Below are 21,277 nucleotides of genomic sequence, written 5' to 3'. Positions count from 1 at the left end.
TGCCGCGTATTCACGCGAGAAATGAATGTAGCAACCATACAAGTAGGGAAATTTCCCTATATACCAGGCCTGTATTCCCTGGTTGCAAGTTGGGGCGGCTAATGTTAGGCGACTAGTTATGAGCGTATGGGGGTTTATAGGGGGCGGTGTCAGCCCCCAACAGGTTTCTTTCATGTAGGGCCTCAACCGGGCATCTCATGTAGTTTTAAAGGGAAAGTAAACACAATTTACTGATGAAGGCCAACTTTTACCCTATTTGTTTTGTGTAATTCACTACGTTTAGCAAAACATAAATTATTTCTTACAACAGATAAATACTCCGAATAATATTTTAAAAACAAAAAATGCTCGTGCATTCACATATAACTGAGTACGGAGACTTTTTTCAACTGCATATTTTGCAAAAATCAGATAAATACGCCATTGCAAAAATGTGTGTGAAACGGATTCGCCACTGGGAACGCTGAATCTTAATCCATCATCCAATCATGCGACACGTAGCGTTTGACTCAATTCGTTATTATCTAATGTGATGGAGACTGCACGTCCCCGCAATTGTGACACCCCGGAAACAAGTGCACATATAGGACACAATCTATGATCGTCTTTGCTAAAACGTGTCGATAAAAAATTTCAACTATAATTTATTTCTATCGTTCTTTTTTTTACGTTCTCAATACGAAGGCTAAAAAACTCACAGCTAAAACAACTACTTCTTGCTCGTCTACGGGTGCCTTGAAAGAAAAAACCGAAAATTTATTCCTTCATGCGTTGTTTTCTACAAAATGTTGCCTGATCCACATGAGAGTTATGCAGGCTTCAAAAATGTAGAATCAGAAGATGATGATCAGAAAGACGCAGATGAAGTGGAGCTTTTTATTATGGATGAAGGAAATTAATGTAAGTTCAGTTGTGAGTTCATGAAAATATAGTTTTCAAAAATATTTTAACTGAATCTGACAGCGTCTTTACTTAGCTGATGTTCATGTCTTGTAGCCTACAGTGATTTTAACAAAATAATATAATCATAATGTGTGGTTTGATGAATAATTATATTTCAATCATTTGACTTGCGCCATGACATAAAAACACCACATTTAACAGCTTACGTTACATAAATCTAAATCATGTTATGCAAAGAACAGCATAATATTTATAATTTGAATAGCCTGTTATATTAATTTTATCAAAATGATACCTCATATAAAACTTAGGATTGGGTATAAATTTCGTGTGAATCTTGACCTGTGCATTTCTATTGCTGTTCTACCATCTGGCTTTGTAAGATGTGTTGAAAGTGGAGCTGCTCTGTCCTGCAATTCATGTATTTATTCACAATAGAACTATTATTTACATGTAGAGCAATTAAAAGTGTAACAAACTGGTTTAAATTTTTTTTTGTGTTACACCATCATCATACTAATTTCAGAATGTCAAACAGTGTTAGGGTAATTTAAGACTGCATGGTGACTGTATGTTCATGCATTATTCTGCAGACTGTGTGACAGTGACTAATTTAATCAACATCTTGGCGCAAAAATGTGCTCTCCTCAAAATTCAAACGTCTTTCCAGCATATACATTTCTTGTGCGAAAGCCTTTAGCTTCTTTAGAGTAATATACTGTCATCTTCAGTTCCCCATTACTATCTTTAATAAATGACTTATAATATTTAAAATTTAATGCCAGTTATCAATTGTGTTAATACAATTTATGCATAAATTTATCTTTAATGTTGTTCAAGCTGCGAAAGTGGTATCTCTGCTGAAGAGTAGTATAATCCATATATAATTTTACTGTAGATACAGCTTACCACTCAGAACTTCTCTTCCCGCATTCGTGTTGTGATCTATCACTGCTAGTTTGATTCTCATAAAGTATCCTGGGGGATCAAAGTCTATTCGCTTTGGTACTTTGGAACTTAATATGAGGCTGTGGAGGTTTTCTAAAACACCAGTGTGTGTTGACCATGGTTCAACAGACCCAATGTGTTTAGCAGTCTCGCTTGCCCTAACGCATCACAAAGGACTTTGTGCCCTGCACTTCCTGGAATTTCACCTTTCTTTCCATTTCTCTGTAAACATATCACATTTCTGGTTATTTTTCAATATATTATAAATCTGCAAAGTTTCGGATTATTCAAATGTCAACCAGCTGCAGAATATTTTCCATTTGTACAATATCTGTTTAGTATTATGCAATAGATGACTACATCTTCTTAAATCACAAACCAAAGGCATTGTAAGTGATATATAAAATATTATATTACACATTTGCCTGTGCTTTGTTATTTCTAAATATATTATTAGATTCAACATACAGCTTTCATGCCAACATTGGGTGCAAATAATATATTTTTTCATCACTCACGGATAAATTGGTTCATGAGAGCAATGGATGAACTTGTCGTGTCCTGGAAAGCTCCTATGAATATTAGTGACATGGTAGCCTATCTTATGCTAAGTACCATCTCAACCAATAGCTCAGCATCGCCTTCACATTGAACCGCAGAATACCACACATAGTTCTTTATTTCATCTTTCCAAGGGAGCAACTCTTTTTTATCTCTGCGAACATTCGCTCTAGTCAGATTTTTGGCCAGATTCTTGGTCTAATGCTATACATCCTATCAAAAAATTACAAATAAAGACCACTAAAGTTAATACGTTAGAATTGCTTCTAAACCATTACCTACAGTGTCACCACTGCTACCACAAACACTATCACCATAACCCTATCTACCACCATCACCAACACACACTAACACTATACATAGTTAAATAGCTATACCTGATTGTAAGTATAGGCTAATCACTTCAAGTGATCTGTAAAGCCTATATTAGTAATGGTAGCATGAATATAAAAATAGTAATGCAATCCAAATTTTATGATTATGTTAGTCATGTATTTTATGAACAATTAGGGCATTTCTGACAATCCAGATCGAACAGAAAATTTAAATTCCCTGACTAACTTTTACTCAGTTAACCAAGTTAATTCAAGTGAATCAGGTTAAAATCAAACGTGTGAAATTCAGCCTGAGTCTCATTGTCACCCAGTCATATTAAATTATTGCTTTGTACTCATGTACAGTACTAAATATTTCTAATTATTATATTTATTAATTTATATTATAAAATAACGATATTTGTGATTAATATTTATTTAAAATTCTTCATAAATTACTTACGGTTGAGCTTTTCCTGTTTGACGATGCTCTCTTGCTGTATAGTACAACACCATTAAGGAAGGAAACCTCTCCCTTTTAATCTTGTAGTTGTCCTAAATTGCTCCGAATAAAGCTGGCTCTTATGGAAGTGCCTAATGCACACGACCGCACTAGCAGGTAGTCTGCGAAAATTTAAGTTGGCACGCTTGGCCTTAGACAGCTGTCAGGGTTTGAAACGATAGATGACCAATAAGTCAAAAGAAATAATAAATTGTGGGATCACAGAACACAACAACTGCTGCAAAACATTGCACTAAGCACTGCGATACATCGACAAGCAAACATGAAAATCTAGGGCAATTGCTATGCTGCTAGAAATATCAAGCATGGAAGTTTTCCAATCATCACAACTGATGCAATGAGAACATATGGGACGCCAGTTGGATTGGGAGTTGTCTGATCATTATAATGAAAAACTTATGAATGAAAAACAGCACAAAATTGCTACTAAATCATGATTATTATTGACCAATACCACCTAATCTGAAAGAGACTAACTGGCTACAACAGTTACTCATGGCTATTCAGTATAGCAAACAACTCTACAGAGTGTCAAGCACAAGGAGAGGTATATCACCAATATTACAGGAGCCAGCTAGATATATGACTTGTTGGAGCGAAGTAGCAGTCAGCATACACCAGATCAGCAAACAGTCATCAACAAGACAATTATTTACAACATTTTATTTAGTATATTTAGATATAGCTTATAACATCATTTTGGTCTAGAAAATTTTGTATTGTATAGCAGTAGAAAAATATAGCATAATTTTTCATTAACTAAGATATTGTATTTTATGCAAAAATATTGATGAAATGGCTGTGAAAAGAATAGCATAAAATGATAACATGTTTAATGCTTTATATAAACTAGCCAACTAGTAGCGTCTTAAAATGAGGACTGCTGCAAAATTAATTTCACAATGCTACTCCTATTAGTTTTTGAGTTATGGCCAGTTTTGTACAATTTATTGCCGGACTTAGAATATTTTTCGCTTGTCGTCATGGGATTCCAAGAACAGTAAGCAATTTTAGCTCACCACAGAGAATCTGAAACAGAAATTATGCAAGAAATGATGCAAAAACCACAAGCAAAACACAACCAACCAATGACCTTTGGCAATGACTCAAGGACAAGTATAAAAGAGAGGCAGAGTTAAAGATAAGGCAGAGAGAAGCTGGCAGCGAGCCAGGCAGCAGCGAGGAACTGGCAGCAGAGGGGAGGCACAAGAAAGGAGCCAAGACAGGAGAAGACTAATAGAAGCCCAAGATAGCTAAGGAGCTGGCAGCAAACAGCTTGCCAAGGAAATACATAGCGGATACGATTCACCCAAAGAGGTGGCAAGCCAGGAAGCCATAAAGCCCTGACGAGAGAGTTTATCCAGCCCCCTGACAGCAAGAGCTATCGCTGCACGCCTAATAGATACATACTCATTGAACCTAGTAAGGCCATAACAAATAGGGCTAAGTATATAAGCATATTGTTTTTGCTTGAGCTAGTAAGCCTTGACAGAATAATTGTTATTTTGACCTTTGGAGAAAAATAGAGCTCGCAGACATTTAGAAACAAACCACTGGCGTGTTATTGTTGATTATAAGATAATTACTTGCAGACAGTTGCCTACAAGAGATAGTAGGCCTCGCGATCTCAATAATACTTAATACTTGGGCTCTTCGTTACAGCAACGCCTTAACTGTCAAAACAAATAGCAAGGATAACTATAGTAGCTAGTAGCGCCCATCTCCATTTATTGAGTTGCTATTTCAATTTTGCTTTATAGCAACAGTCTGATTTTTGTGGGCAGAAGTGCAACTTTGCGTTCAAAATTTGTCTTGGGAGAAATTGAACTCAAGGTCAAGATGCTAACCATTACACATAGAACCATTGTAGTATCTCGCTCAAAGGAAACGCACAAAAACAACACATTTTATATTACTATTCAAGTATCAAATAATCATTACAACAATTACTATAACAAACAAACAAAACAATTCAGATATTAATAAGTGTAAATTTAAATTATTAAATAAATATTCATAAATAACAAAATTTTTCTCTTGACACAGCCATAGTTTTGCTAAATTTCGCGACTGAGAGACGGGAACTCTAGAAAAGTTTATGCTACGACTTCTAGTGTCAGATTCACAACTAGCAAAGAGACATCTACCCATCGTAATTAACTGACTGTGGTTAAAAGAAAATAAAATGCGTTGAATTACTAACGAATAAGTAATGAACTCTTACTGGAAGCGGCTTTATTAGGATTCAGCGGTGGTCCGACGTAAATGCACCAAAATATATTTTCAACTTTGAACTTGCTAAACTAGTAGAAGTATCTGCTAAAATTTTGTTTTCTCGCTCAATTAACATAGTATCATGCATTACCAATCATATAAAACAATGTTAAAATTATGTGTTTACTTTCGCTTTAAAAATTTTTATCGGAAAGTATAAACATTTTTTTCTATTATTTTAGATTTGTTTGTTTTAGGTGATGTGATTGCCAGGGCGTTTTCAGATTAACATAGGCTAAAGTTGACTGCAGTTAAAACGCTCAGAAAAAGACACCTTTTTCTTTTGAGCGTTTCAACAAAGATCAATTTTGCCGATTTTATTTTAAAAAGGTTGACTTGCAACAAAATTCACATTACCGTTATTTGATATGAAAAGATTCACCATGTCTTACTCTGTTGTGTTGTAGGTGCAAAATATGTGGAAAGGTGATTACAAGCTCTTAAAAGCTCAAAAACGAATAGAAAATCGCAGCCACACGAGACCGCAGTAGTCTGGATTCCCTTTCCAAAACGGCTCAAATGTGATGTAGTTGGGGGAGATGGTTTCTGTTTACACCATAGATATATAAACCTAGGTTTGCCAATAGGTAAAAAGCCTGTCAGACTTAGATAGCATGACATAACGTCATTGTATTGTACCTCATGCTTGACTGCACTGTTATTAACAATGGAGCTAATCAGGAGAAGGTGACAAAATCACATTTATTTTCACATAAAAACCTTCTTGGATACATAATCCAGTAAACTAAAGCAATTCTGTGATAATATCTGATAATTACCATAGATTGAAACTAAAAAAGCTATGAATTGTTGCACACAAATCATGAGCCATCAGGGCTATATTTGCCACCCTCTCCTATCCCCATTCTCTCTTTTCCCCTTCTCTGAAGAAGAAGTGAGAAGAGGGAAAGGAGAGGGGGGCAAATAGCCCACCCACCCGAAGTGCCAGACCCTGGCTAGGTGAATAGACTGATATCATGCTGAACTAAACATGACTAAATATGATGAGCCGGTGAAGTTTTGATCTGATCAGGGAAATGGAATCAATGGCTTTCTTAGCTAGAGCTGGAATGAGAACAAGGAATGCAGGGTCGGACCAGACTCACGGTCAGCAATGAGGGCCAAGATCGAGTTGGACCAGGTCAGCACGCGCGATTTTTTATTCATTTAAGGTTAAGAGATAGTTCTATTACAGTCCAATGTTGTTACATCAATAAACTAAGATAGAAGAAACCATAATCACACCGATCATTATATTTTGTGGCTTGGTTTATAGATGCAATCTACAATTTATGGTTAGACATTGGTGGATCAATGCTATTCAATGGGTGATAGATTAATGGCATAATTTGGCTAGTGTTTTTATTACAGATTTTATTTTCAACTGCTATTATAATCAACAACAGATTAGTTAAAAAATACTTTACAAATATAGAAATAGATAACCTAGCATAGTGGAAAGCAAAAATCCATCACTTTCCTAAAACTTCTGGTATTAGTGAAAAAAATTAAAAATAAAATAAATTTGCTGAATTGAAGGTTCTTAGATGCTAAATGACAATAAAACAAACGCGTAAGAACAATAGACATGGTTTTATTGAAGGCGTGAAGTATATTTGTGAAAATATTTCGACGAATGAAGTTGCATGAAAGTGTAAACAGAAACCTTCCTGTAACAACTACAGCCCATTTGAGCCGTTTTGGAAAGCGAATCCAAACTACGGCGGTCTCGTGTGGCTGCGATTAACTGTTCGTTTTTTAGCTTTTAAGAGCTTGTAATCACATTCCTATATATTTCACACCTACAACACAACAAAGTAAGATATGGTGAATCTTTTTCATATCAAATGACTGTAATGTGATTTTTGTTGCAAGTCAACCTTTAACTTGCTTTTGCATATTGTACAAATAACTTGGTATTTTCCTTTCGTGACTGGCTTCTTCATGAACTCCCAGACCACCGACGTGTTGATTATTTCTTGCCGAAAAACGTTGTGAAACCTATAGTCCAAAGACTATTGTTGCAGACATTAAAATATAGTCTTGACTCACCTTGTTTTATTTCGCCTGGTCCTTCCGCTCTAGGACTATATGCGACTCAATTTCAATCGCACTTAAAAAGCGATATACAACCGCTGTTGTTTAGCCATAAACCTACCCGTGTTTTTGTATAGGAAGACCCGAGGGTCAGGTGGCCCGACCCGGGCACTTCTGACCCGGTTGGTCAAGACCAGACGAGCTACCACTGCCAGCTCTATTCTTAGCTTCATAATGCGCCCTAATTGAAATATATCTCTTCGCTATCTCACGAGCTAGGCTACTAGCTTGATGATTACACTTAAACAATAGCATGATGTTGAATCTCAGCAACTTCTCCATTGTGGCAATTAGTGCTAGCCTGGGAAAGTTTTTCACCAATCCAGCATTACTAAGCAACACTCTCGTCGCTTTCTCATTGTGGTTGCCAACCTCAATCACCACAGGCGAAGACAAAGTCAAGCCACCACGATTCTTAAATGTGATTAGGTAATTCGTTGCTTGGTTTACATCATAGTTGGTAATATCCACGATGCTAGTGATACAATCATTACACTTCAGCTTTGTTGACCTAGCCAGCTACATAGCCAGCTGTAAAATAATCATTCTGTCTCATTTTTGACTTAAGACATACTTGCATACTCATCATATTTAGTCATGTTTAGTTCAGCATGATATTAGTCTATTTACCTAGCCAGGGTCTGGCTCTTTGAGTGGGTGGGCTATTTGCCCCCCCCCCCCCCCCCTCTCCTTTCCCTCTTCTCTCTTTTCCCCTTCTCATTTCTTCTTTGGAGAAGGGGAAAAGAGGGAATGGGGATAGGAGAGGGTGGCAAATATAGCCCTGATGGCTCATGATTTGTGTGCAACAATTCATAGCTTTTATAGTTTTAATCTATGGTAGATATCAGATATTATCACAGAATTGCTTTAGTTTACTGGATTATGTATCCAAGAAAGTTTTTATGTGAAAATATATGTGACTTTGTCAGCTTCTCCTCATTAGCTCCATTGTTATCAACAGTGCAGTCAAGCATGAGGTACAATACAATGACGTTACGTCATGCTATTTAAGTCTGACAAGGCAACCGATGGGAATAGCTATTATTGGCCAATCTAGGTTTATATATTTATGGTTTACACTTTCTTGCAACCTTATTCGTCGAAATATTTTCACAAATATACTTCACGCATTCAATAAAACTATGTCTATTGTATTACGCGTCTATTTTATCGTCATCGTAATGCTGTCACTTTTAGCACATATAACTTAAAATTCTTATAATTTACCGTAAAAGTTCGTTTAATTTTTTAGCCTTAGCTTGAAGGAGTACATATCATTGTCTGATAATCATGACGAGCCTGTTGGTCACTTGTGATAGTCGAAAAGTGCTGCAGAAATTATTTGCCAAGTATTGGTTCACATGATCAGATTACGACTTGCCAATTAGACCGGAAAAATCTAGTTCCTATCCTAAAAGTCCTGCAATCGCAGTGCGCGATATACGGTATATACGGTAGAAGAATTTCATATCCTATAAGTCTCGCAACAACTGGCTTAATCTCTCTCACTCCAATCCTGCATGTGTTGTAACTGATATAGGAAGTAATAAATAACCGTAATTTATTCAGAATAGTGTACCATCTTCATTTTGCTACTAGCTCGAGGTGGGATAAGTAGTTAGTGAGTGGAGCCTTGTTGTAAAATAATAAACCAACGCCAAGTCTGGCTTGCATACAGGCTAGATCATCCACAGAGGGAGAGCAGAAAGTTAAGCAACATTTGTTATTGAGCTGGGTGCTCTCATTCTGTGATAGCTAGTTTCTCCTGAGTGGTCTTATTGTTTACTAGGCTTATTTATCTTGAGAATTATTATATTACGAAACATTTACGTCAACACCCCAAAAACCCACCCTCTTTTTCCTTGTTAATATTATCGCTTGTTGTGTGGCAGACTGATTGTGGTGACGAACTTTTGATCGTGACTGTGTAGACTTATTAGGACTTAAGGTTAACATAAATCTCAGTCAATCAATAATCAGTACAGGCCCAGGCAAAAGTAAGTGCAATGTAACAGTAATTATACCCTGCACAACATTACCCACTTACTTTAAACCACTGCAGCTGTACCTTTTTCACTTGTCAGCATCACTCTTTAGAACAAGATTGCATTGGTTAGTAGATATGCAATAGGCTTTGATGTTTGTTAGTAGTAGTCTGAGCCCAATACTGGTATCATTTCCTAAACTACTGTTACAGTACCCATTCTGTTTGTTAACAGCTTGAAGACGGTGGTTACTCCATTACCATGTACACAGTAGGCTACATGCGCTCAGTACTTTAGATGGTCTTCAAGCACACATAGAATAATATGAGCTGAGACACACGATGAAGTATGTGGTCGCAAAGCAAGACAAGAGCTTCACTGCTCCACTCAATGCCGGTACGCTCTTAACGTTCTGAAACTGGTTACTTACAGGCTTAAATGTGTATATATAAACATATTTATGTTATTTATATATAAATATATATAATGTTCGATTAGGCCTGCCTGAGCTAGCAGGGAGTCTGGAGTGACAGATTTTATTGCATGTATGACAAGCTTTCTGTTTTCGTTTAGTGATATTACACTAGGATGTTCCGTTTAATTACTAATATCGTATGAATCCTTGAAAGATTACGCAATATAATTATATATATGTATATATATATATATATATATATATATATATATATATATATATATATATATATATATATATATATATATATATATATATATATATATATATATATATATATATACGTATATACACGTATATATATAAACTTTTCTTCTGTTTGGTGTGCTATAATTTTTTCTATTTCATTATTCTTTAGAAAGTCTTGCAAAGAAGTTCAGGCGTTTCGTCAGAAAGATTCCGAGTGCGATTGTTGGTTCGAAGATAATGCTATGCAAACATGGCTGAGATATCAACGGAAGGAAGAAGCAGCAATACAAAGGCAAAGAGCAAATGAGTGACAGCGATATCTTTGTATATAGGGCTGATGTACTGCACTCATGGTAGATGTCAATACCAATGCTACTTTCCTACATATATCAGGCTCGTCTGCTTTTTTCTTACCCAAATTATAATTTGTGTCTTCGGTGTAATCTTTGTATCCGCTTCACTCAGTGATTTCATGCTTAGTTGGATCAAATAAAATATCTATACAACTGTATTGTAGAAAGAAATTAATTCTGATCATCCATTAGTGAGGAAACGGCGAAATCTGGTTCAGGACGCAATAAAGATGATTGCACTGACAGATTGACAATAAGTCAGAATTGGGCTCCTCAAAAGTTACAGAGGAGTCATTGTGGCCCATAGCCAAACGATAGGTTTAGTCATTGAACTTAAAACCCCTGGAATGGCAAGAGGTCATTCGCGAGTACGGAAATCCGGTCGACGCCATTATTAGTTAATGTTCAAGTTAATTTCATTGTGTTCAATGTGAGAAAGAAATCTAATTTCAGATTTAACAGCTATGGAAGGTCACGAATACACCGCTCAATCAAAGGAACAGACTACTGAGATTGCTACTAATAATTTATGTACGAGAGATAAGGGTGTATGTGCACAGTGCTATTGCTATTCCATGAACTGCAAAAACTGCAAGAATGGACTTTTAAAGGAAAAGGCATGACATTTCACAAGTGAGTCACTTCTACTACTAGTTCTGTTACTATTGCTCAAGTCTACGACTACTAATAGTTGTGTTACTACTAGTTAGTACTGCCACTAGTTAGTTCTACTACACTAGTCACTGGGTGAGTGAGAGTCGATCAGTGTCACTACTGAGTGTACGAGTTTGACTGTATTTTGTCGGTGATTAGATAAATTTATAAGCTAGTGAGTGAAATGTTCTTCCTTCAGAACGAAGGCTTTTTATTATTTAAATTTTGAATTTTTTTTATATTAATATTTTAGAACTACAACCCATTAGGTTATTTCTAAATATTTATATTTGAAGGAAGTGTTTGTCGTGCTTATAATATTATTTATTGTTGTACCTGGATCTAGCTAGCAGTAAGGAGATAAGAGTAATAATACTATTGTTATTACTACTGTTGCTAATTAACTACTACAGTTTCATTTTAATTTTTAGATTTCCAAACAAAGCAACTGAGAACTCTCGTTATTTACAATGGTATCGCAACCGCAGAAGAGTGAATAAGCCTGATCCTTGAGCACTTATCTGCAACGAACATTTCAATGATCCATGTTTTAACAGCAGGTTAAAACGTTCGACTGAAGCCATTTAAAGGTAATATTTTTCAATGTTGAATGATACTTTTCAATGATTAAATTTAAAACCATATTGTCAAGCACAGTGCTGCAAGGTTGCTCAACTTAAAGTAGCTATAATCTAAAAAAAATTTAGAAACCTCAAACAGCACCCAAAACAGTGACAGCTGCCACAGCAAGTGCCTATGAATATGTCTGCAGCTTAGCAGTTGTGTGATCTGTTCTCTGTGATTCTTCATCTTCGTTTCTGGGATTTAATGTCCAACGCATAAATTATGCTGTCCTTTTTATCAAATGTTAACTGTGTAAATGTTTTTTTTCATTTCCTAGTTGTTGTAATAAAACTACATAATACTCCTGCAAATCATAAATTCCAAATTGATAGCAATAACTTGCAATTTAGAACACAAAACATCTTTTTGGAACAAAAAAATCAAAAAAATCGATTTAAATAAAAAAATCAAATAAAACAATAGAAATCGATTTTTTTGATTTAAAAAAAATCATCGATTTTTAACAACCCTGCCTACAACACAGCAGGGTAAGACATGGTGAATCTTTTCATATCAAATAACGGTAATGTGAATTTTGTTGCAAGTCAACCATTAAGCTTTATGCCTAAGATGGGTGTGAATGACTTCCAGTGAAAATTGCTACATTTTCATTTTACATAGCGATATGGTAGCATTTTGAGCTGTTTTATTTTCATTTATTTTATTACTTGTATGGTTGTTTATTAAGGGTACTATGTTTATGTGAATAAGACATTCATTTTTGTTGATTTTATGTAATTGTTATAATTGATGCTTTTGTTTAGGGGGTTGGAATAATAATCCCACTGTTACTCAGTTTAAGGCTACCTTCGCAGACTTACCATCAAATGTGGTGCAGAATCAGATGCTAGTAAGACAGGTAATGTTACTGCTCAAAACGAGATTCTCATCATACAGGCTACTCCAGAAGTTGATCAGTTTGTGGAACTCAATGATTTCAGATGTCAAATTTCTGTTATAGGTAACAGTATAGTCTATATAGCTGGCTACATTGTGCAAAAGCTAACTAAAGTGCTGTCGTGACATTGGCCGTCAGTTGCTGGTTACCACTAAATCAAATATCCAGTACCGACATCTCTATACTCTACTCAAGCTACAAAACAATGGAGGATTGGTGCGTCCATCAGACGATGTCATCAGGATCCTGCTAGTTGCAGATCAACACTTTCGTATTCATACAAAGCCAGATCCACTCCATTGTGTGGTGTATTTTATCAGTAGTGTAAGGTCTAGTGATGTGTTATGCTTTGGGAAACACCTTACGGATACGGCAGATGGCATATCCAACCACTGCGTCATTGATGAAAAACTTTATTCAGTCGTTTTATGATCTCCGACAGCATCATTATGCTAAAATCCTGCACTCAAACTGCAAGGTGCATCTTTGTGGCATACAATACTAAAGTAGTATTTTTTAAAGGCCAGTAATAATATAATCACTGTAATATTCATCTGCAGCTGTTGTTGTGCTGTTATTCCTAATCTAATTTAGTTCTAAGAAACTGATGCACCTTGGCTCAATATCCACTTCTATACAAATCTCCTTTTACACAGTTTCTGTAACGTGTATGTATAAGTTTAATCATCTGATTACACTAATTCCTGCATTTCCTTGTTTGCATTATTTTGATTATTCTCTATTACAACGGTTGTTAATTTCCGTTTAGTTGTTGCAGTAGTTCATTCCATCTTTTACAGATACTGTATTATACATATCATACATTCATAAGCTATTATCACTTAAATCTTGAAAACAGTGTCTGTTTTGGCAGCATACCTATGTGTTGTTTTTATCGAAATACTTCATGTGCTAAGTTTTTCCATATGCATTTATGCATATGTAATATAAATTTTAATATAATGGAACAGTTGTTATTTGCCTGAATATATCATTTGCTGGGTTTATGCATTTGTAATACAACAGTTTGTATGAGTAACATGGTCCACGAAAATCTATTATACATCTACTTATCATTTGATATATCCTACTCCATATGTTATAAATAGGTTTTCTTCTATCAGGGCACTCTAAACGTTGTGTAGGAGTAGCTTTCATTAACACCCAGCTGGAAAATAACTATTCAACATGTACATTTCTGTCATTTTTCACCGTTTGTTTACAAACTGAACTAGCATTCGATTAGCTCTCCAATATGGCGCATACGTTTACGTATTATTATCAACGTAAAAGTCACGTGATTGCCATTCCAGGGGTTTTAAGTTCAGTGGGTTTAGTGAGCACCTGGGACCCACGATATCATTATCAACAGCTAAATGTTTTTACTGTACAGTGTCTACAACTTAACATTGTCTCTTTTTTGTTTGTGCACACGCACAATATGCAAAACCAGTCACTTTGAAATAGAATATGCATGTTAGGCCAGCGTAACTGACACAAGATCTGTGTTATATCCACATTATCTTTGATATCAAAAGAAAGGCTTTATTCACTACCTCACTCATAAAAAGTTCAAAATACATTATAAATTAAAATATCAATAAATATATAAACAAGTATTCAAATATCTTTCAACATGTACATACTAGAAACACATAAAAACATTCCACCCTGATGGCTTGTGGTGCTAATTGGCCATAATGAAAACAGAAAAAAGCATCTCTCTCAACATATAAATGAGACGTTACAAAATATAAACGGAAACAGTGGCTGTTGACACAAGCATATTTAAAACTTCATCATGAGCATATACATGTAGAACAAGTTTATACATCTTTATACATATGCCATAACGTTAATCTTGCATCATGTATGTACCCTAGGACACTTATATTTCGCTAGTATTTAGTTTTGTGAGTAGCATACAGAGTAAAGTTTCGCTGCAACTTAATTTCGCATATCTGATGAGTGTGAAAATATAGTGATGTGAAAATAAATGCAGTGGAACAAACATAATTAGATTCCTCAAGTTCGGTTTACCAGTACGAAAAAAATTTTCAATTTGGGTCGAGTTTGTAATTTTGAACCGCAGGTAGAATTGTGTAGCCGAGATCGATAACGCAATTTGATCGCTTGCTGCCATTTGTTTCTTGGACTATCAATGAACAAAGCTATTTAATTCTGCGTTTTCGCTTGTTCATTATAATAGTTTAGTTTCGCTCATGAAATTTTCGCGAGAGGATGACTCAGCGAAAACGCGAAAGTTAGATGAGGCGAATACATAAGTGTCCTAGGGTAAATAAGTAAAAGCCTAACCTAGAGGATCACACCTTCTACATTGCTATTCATTATCCACAGCTCCAGTGAAAGGCTCCAAATCTGTGGGTTTGATAATGATGCACCGACGATGAAACCATTCGTTACAACTGCCACACAGTACCATCCCTCCGCCAGGCGCATCGAAATCGGTGTAGTCATGAGGCCTTTGACACGTGCAGAATAGCTAAAATGAACATAGGCTGGCTTGTTAACAGAAAGTATGGAAATCCTATCATAAATATTTCTTTCATCATCATCGAAATATTTTTTCGGTGAATTGACCATTTACTATGAATAAAATAATAAAATAAATAAAATGCCACCATCCAATGTGTTCCAACAAATGAAGAAGTTCCATTATTTTCTCATTTCTCGCAAACTAAAACTGATAGCCGCAACGCAGACCAGATGTTGACTTTTCTTTAAACCAATGCATTGTGTATATAAAATTTTTGAAGAGCGGAAAGTTTGCAGAAAGTCTGATTGAAATACCCCTTCCACTAAGTTTTAACGAGGAGAAAACCATTTACTGGACGTTTTGCAGGATAATTGAAACACCCCCAGGTGTGTTTTGTGAACCCCAAGATGTGTTTCATGAATTTTGTTATCAACACCAAGAGGTTTGTTGACATGCAAAAGAATTGTGTGATTATTCGTGTAGTTGTATCAATGATTTCTTACCTTGTCACGGATGGTGTGGGCCCTGGTCCGTCTGACCTTTGATGGCAGTTCGAGGGAACTGTGTCCATTCACCCTGCTGGAGGCAGGTCACAACATGTGCCCTGAGTTTCTGCTGATCGAATGCAGTTTTGCGGAGGTTAGTTCCAAATAAGGTTTCGACCAAGTACATAACTGCAAAGAGGCCACAATCGATAGAGCCATTTTGTGCTTGAACTGATTCAACTGCCAATGCCAACTCTTTGCCCGGATGTTTTTCTAAGCCTTCAAAGAGACCATCGTAAAGTAGTGAAACAATTTTCCCACACAAACTGTAGTGATAGAATTGGCTCCTATGCAACAAAAACAATGGCTTTCATATGACATTCAATTTAGTGAAAGTATAAAGTACATATATAAGGCCTGGCTACTTTCAGCAAAAATTAATTCGATCGTTAGCAACTACAAAAGAAAAATTATCGATTATGTGGCTTTTAAGCATTGTCATGAAAATTCAATGCAAACACCCAATGAGAATCTCAGCTGTGGAATGAATATTATTGAAATTCAATACTAACATCATGGAAGAGAATGCAGAATGCATGTGATTGGCAGTGTCGCCATCTGTAGGCCAATATCTTCTATTATATCTGTCAAGAAGGGCATCCATGAACATGGTTTTAAGATACTCCAGTATGTGTGGCCTCATCTCAGGTAGAAAATTAACTCCTTGGGACACCATAGAACACTTGATTGCGTCATCGACATTTTGAAGCATACCTGCTTGCTAAAAAGAATATATACAAGTGTGGGTGTCAGATAGAAAATAACTTGAGTAATGCACAAATTTGTTTATAACATGTACAGACTGTGGGCACAATGTGTAATGGAGTACGTTTGTCTCTTTTCACCGATTTAATTGCATGGTGGAAAGGAGCAATCACACTTTGCTCAGCTTCTGTGATAACAATGTACAGTTGCACGGTTATTCTATTTTTTATGAGAGCCATTCATACAAATATATCCAAAGACATTAATAGTAAAGATGATATTTTTAACATACTTTGCCAACTGAGTGATTTCGATGACATTTCACTTTGGGTAGACTGAGTAAAAAGTACTCTTCTAGCCTCAATGGCCAGGCATCCTTCATGCTCCTCAGCATCTTAGTCTTCTGTGTTTTGACAGAAGTGTTTTCAGACATCGACTTTAACCTAGAAACAAATAATGTTTTTCTTGGTATAAATGTTATCATTGATAACTGCATAAATGACACTGATCAGACCAAGGAGACAGATTAAGTGCTCAATATCACTAGCAAGTTTGGAAAAATTGGACGTTTATATAGCTGACATTGGACAATACCTACATTAGAATGTTGGTGTGACAACATGTAAATTATTTCAATGTTGGCACAGCTATCTAGGGTAGTGAATAGTTATGAAAAAAATTTATACTGACATTGACGCGGTATTGACATTTGTTGACATGAATGTACTGACAACTTTGAAACACCAACCTGAAAATCAGGATATCTGACTATTCTCTTTATTGTCAATCTGGCAGGGCAATCCATTTTTATCGTGTCCTGAACCAGATTTCACTGTTTCCTCACTGATGGATGATCAGAATTAATCTCCTTCTACAACACAGTTGGATAGATATTTTATATGACCCAACTAAGCATGAACTCACTGAGTGAAGCAAATACAAATACTACGCTGAAACAACAAATTATAATTTGGGCAAGAAAAAAGCAGAAGAGTCTGATACATGTAGAAAAGTAGCGTTGCTATTGATATCTACCATGAGTGCAGTACGTCAGCCCTATATACAAATCCCTGTCACTCACTTGCACTTTGTCTTTGTATTGCTGCTTATTCCTTCTGTTGATATTTCAGCCATATTTGCATAGTATTATCTTCGAAACGAAACGCCTGGACTTCTTTGCAAGACTTTCTGAAGATTAAGGAAATGGAAAAAATTACAGCACCCCAAACAGAAGCAAAGTTTGTATATATATATAAACTTATATATACATGTATATATCTATATACTGCATAATCTTTCAAGGATTCAATGATTCATACGCTATTAGTAACTGAGCTGAAAACCTAGTGTAATATCACTAAACAAAAACAGAAGGCTGATCAATCATGCTTGTTATACATGCAATAAAATCTGTCACCCGAGACTCAATTCTAGCTCAGACAGGCCTGATTGAACGTTATATATATATATTTTTTTATATATATTTAGATATATATACATATTTAAGCCTGTAAGTAACCAGTTTCAGAGCATTAAGAGCGTACCTGCATTGAGTGGAGCAGTGAAGCTCTTGTCTTGCTTTATGACCACATATTTCACCGTGTGTCTCAGCTCATGTTCTTTTACATATGCTTGAAGACCATCTAAATTGATGAACGTACGTACCGTGTACATGGCAATGGAGTAGCCACTGGTCTTTTAGCTGTAAACAAACAGAATGAGTATTGTAACAGTAGTTTAGGAAATAATACCAGTATTTGGCTCAGACTACTACTAACAAACTTCAAAGCCTATTGCACATGTACTGACCTAGATGCAATCTTGTTCTAAAGAGTGATGCTGACAAAAAGGTACAGCTGCAGTCGGTTAAAGTAAGTGAGTAATGTTGTGCAGGGTATAATCACTGTGTATTGCATTTTGTTGCAAGTCAACCTTTAGTCTTAATAAACCTGTGCAGTAATAATAATAAAGTACTCAGCTCAGGATGGTGGAGAAATGCTTATATAATTATATACTACTTAACAATATACCACTCAGTCAACAATGCACCACTGTGAGTCTACAATACACCACTGTGAGTCCACAATACACCACTATCATCATGTGTCAACGATACACCACTGAAGGTCGACAATACACCACTGAAAGTGAACAATACACCACTCAAAGTGAACAATACACCACTCAAAGTTAACAATACACCACTCAAGGTCAGCAATACATCACTAAAGGTCAACAATACACCACTCAAGGTTAACAATACACCACTCAAAGTTAACAATATACCACTCAAGGTCAACAATACACCACTCTATGTCAACAATACACCACTCAACATTAACAATATACCACTCTTAATTAACAATGAAGATAATGCACTGTGTATTCTGAGCTGACCTGACAACCCAAGAGTGGGGCAATGCGTGAGATTTGGTTTTGGGGCAATTGATGTATCAATTCAATGTATCAAAAATCTCACACATTTCAATTTTTTTTTTTGGGGTGATTGCGTGAGTCTCACGCCCAATGCGTGAGAGTTGGCAGGTATGATTCCGAGTATTCTCAATAAATGATCATTAGTTATCATTTGCTCACCAAGGTTCTAGCGGAATGGCAACGAGAACTAATTTCGCGGGTTGTAGCGAGTTAATGGGAAATAACACTTAGGATAGGAACGGAAATTTTGCTACCATATACACCGTATACCATGGCGCTCCCCTAGGACTTTTTGGATAGGAACTAGATTTTTCCTAGATCAGCCCGAAACAAAACTGTAAAGTAGCGAGCATCTATATTTGATACGGGGGTCTTCGGTAAAACCCGAAGTGTTTGTCATAAACTAGTACTACGATAAGTTTAATATTAAATATTGGCCTTTCAATTCACGTGAGAACATACGTGACACGACAATAACCAAATTTCATGGTTACGTTATCGAAATAAAGAGATTCCAATCTACAGCGGCTTTTTGTTTTTGAGCTTTTAAGAGCTTGTAATCACATTTCCACATATTTGGCACTTACAACACAACATAGTAAGACACGGTGAACCTTTTGATACCAATTAACTGTAATGTTAATTTTGTTGCAAGTCAACCTTTAAGTTCATCCGAAGGTTTCAAGCCCTAATTTCAACGCTTTCGTTGGGCCATTGCCAAGCGTATGTTTGTTAAAACTTGACCTTTTGCAAACCTTTATAAAAATCGTTAACAACAATATTTTGGCGATGATGATAATAATGACGCCAAAGAACTATTGAACGTTGACGTTTATCTCCATGGCTTGGAATAAGTGATAAAAACCGTTCCCGTAGCCGTTGGGCAAATCACTGTTAAAGTTAGTGATGTTGAGCTCGAGTTATCTAAAACAATTTATCATTGCGTGGAAACGGACCAAACAAATCCGTTCGAGTTAACCAAGTGTTCGTGATAAAATTTTACGTTTTATTTTTATCTGAGGGCGAGTTATCCTAGTTTGACTGTACTTAGCTGCTAAAAATCCTAAAACGTTGCGGCGGCTCAGCCGGCAGCCGCCCCAGGGAATACTATGAAGCTATATGATCTTACTTGATTATCCGTACGTCAGTTGCTCCTCCTCCGTGAACCGCGCCCAGAATAATCCCGCTCTCATCGTAGCCTCCGGTCCTCCCTTTTTTCCAGCCGATCCCCTTCTACCGGAAACATCCCCTTCCATCTTTTGTCCTTGATCTCCTCCGCCCGTGATGTCATAAATACAGATCGTAATTCCTGTTAGGTATTACCTTACACCTTCCCCTCAAGATTTATGCAAATCTCCCCATGACGTCGCCGCATCACGGGGGGGGGGGGGGGAAACAAAACTCGAAATTAGTAGAATAACAATGTTAGCCACATAAAAGTCAGTGAGTATAGAGACAGACAATATTTACAAAACAAAGAATAACCCATTACAGGTTGAGTTTATCTGGAGGTTTTACAACTCTCCCGGCCCGTGTCTGATGGGTCTGTACACTCTGACGATGAGTATTAGAGGGGATGAGTGCTGGCTGAGACTGAAGACTGAGACCGGTTGATCCCTTACTCTCTTTGCGCTTTCTAGTGGGCGCCGCAGTCGGTGCCTGCGGAGAACAACCGCTTTTCGAGGGAGGTGACCGCTCAACGGTCCTATTCACTTGAGGAGTCTGTAACTGCAGAGATGCGGAAGCAGGTGCATTTGGCACAGGCGACTGCCGAGGTCCAGTATCTGTCAAGTTCTCTCTCCTAGGTAACATGGTTACCTGACTGGTGCTCGCTTCACTTCTAGTGTTCAGTGTAGGATGAGCGCTGTCTTCTCTTGATATACATCTCTCATCAGATGGGGACGACTCAATGGGTTTATCAACTTGCACTAGTTTTCTGTTCCTGCGCAGCATGGCTCCATTGTCAGTCTTCAACGCAACTTCTCTGCCAGAGGACGCCATCACAACAGCTCTCAACGGTTTGGCTGAGGGGTCGTTGAGAACCATCCGAGTTCCGACAGGCACTTGGTCTCGTTCAATCGCCCTGTGCCGTTGATTGAAAGTATGAGCCTGCCTACCTCTGTAGTCTGCTGCATAAACGCGAAACTTCTTTACATCTACTGGACTGTTGACGAGATAGCCCATTGAATTCAACCTTCTTCCCATGAGCAGCTGGGCAGGGGTATAGCCATTCTGCAAAGGACTGTCATTACAGCACATAATAGCAGATTCAATCTCAACGTTTTTTGCCACAAGC

General features: G+C 36.7%; 1 protein-coding gene and 2 long non-coding RNA genes across 5 annotated transcripts; 2 read left to right on the top strand and 1 right to left on the bottom strand.

Annotated features, from left to right (window-relative positions):
- Positions 1-3,971: 3,971 nt before the first annotated feature.
- On the bottom strand, positions 3,972-17,406 carry LOC137400195 (uncharacterized). Of its 2 annotated transcripts, none has more exons than XR_010979231.1 (6): positions 17,294-17,406; positions 16,838-16,981; positions 16,353-16,561; positions 15,799-15,969; positions 15,115-15,301; positions 3,972-4,278 (listed from the first exon to the last, which is right to left on the bottom strand). XR_010979231.1 is itself a non-coding variant. In XM_068086515.1 (6 exons), the coding sequence occupies exons 1-4, from the start codon at positions 17,348-17,350 to the stop codon at positions 16,017-16,019; spliced, it is 453 nt and encodes a 150-aa protein (XP_067942616.1). In that variant the 5' UTR covers positions 17,351-17,406; the 3' UTR covers positions 3,972-4,278; positions 15,115-15,301; positions 15,799-16,016. The 2 variants fall into 2 exon arrangements, 1 of the variants encoding a protein (XP_067942616.1); XM_068086515.1 differs by having other exon boundaries at positions 15,799-16,059.
- On the top strand, positions 9,151-10,834 carry LOC137400137 (uncharacterized). Of its 2 annotated transcripts, XR_010979224.1 has the most exons (3): positions 9,151-10,001; positions 10,439-10,576; positions 10,791-10,834. It is a non-coding gene; the product is annotated as an uncharacterized lncRNA (long non-coding RNA). The 2 variants fall into 2 exon arrangements; XR_010979223.1 differs by lacking the exon at positions 10,791-10,834 and having other exon boundaries at positions 10,439-10,780.
- Positions 11,175-13,877, top strand: LOC137399984 (uncharacterized). Its single transcript, XR_010979199.1, has 3 exons — positions 11,175-11,255; positions 11,708-11,866; positions 12,862-13,877. It is a non-coding gene; the product is annotated as an uncharacterized lncRNA (long non-coding RNA).
- Positions 17,407-21,277: the final 3,871 nt, after the last annotated feature.

The sequence above is a fragment of the Watersipora subatra genome, chromosome 7 (genome assembly GCF_963576615.1).
Source record: "Watersipora subatra chromosome 7, tzWatSuba1.1, whole genome shotgun sequence".
Classification (NCBI taxonomy): domain Eukaryota; kingdom Metazoa; phylum Bryozoa; class Gymnolaemata; order Cheilostomatida; family Watersiporidae; genus Watersipora; species Watersipora subatra.
Note: the sequence above shows the minus strand (reverse complement) of the source record. Positions and strands in the feature narration are given on the sequence as shown.

Excerpts from the sequence above, each read along its gene's own strand:
- LOC137400195 (XM_068086515.1), bottom strand. The coding sequence starts at position 17,350 with ATGGATTGCCCTGCCAGATTGACAATAAAGAGAATAGTCAGATATCCT. Across the intron at positions 16,562-16,837 it reads GAAATCACTCAGTTGGCAAA|CAAGCAGGTATGCTTCAAAA; the intron begins GTATGTTAAAAA and ends TATTCTTTTTAG. Across the intron at positions 16,060-16,352 it reads TCTGCATTCTCTTCCATGAT|GCTTAGAAAAACATCCGGGC; the intron begins GTTAGTATTGAA and ends GTCTCTTTGAAG.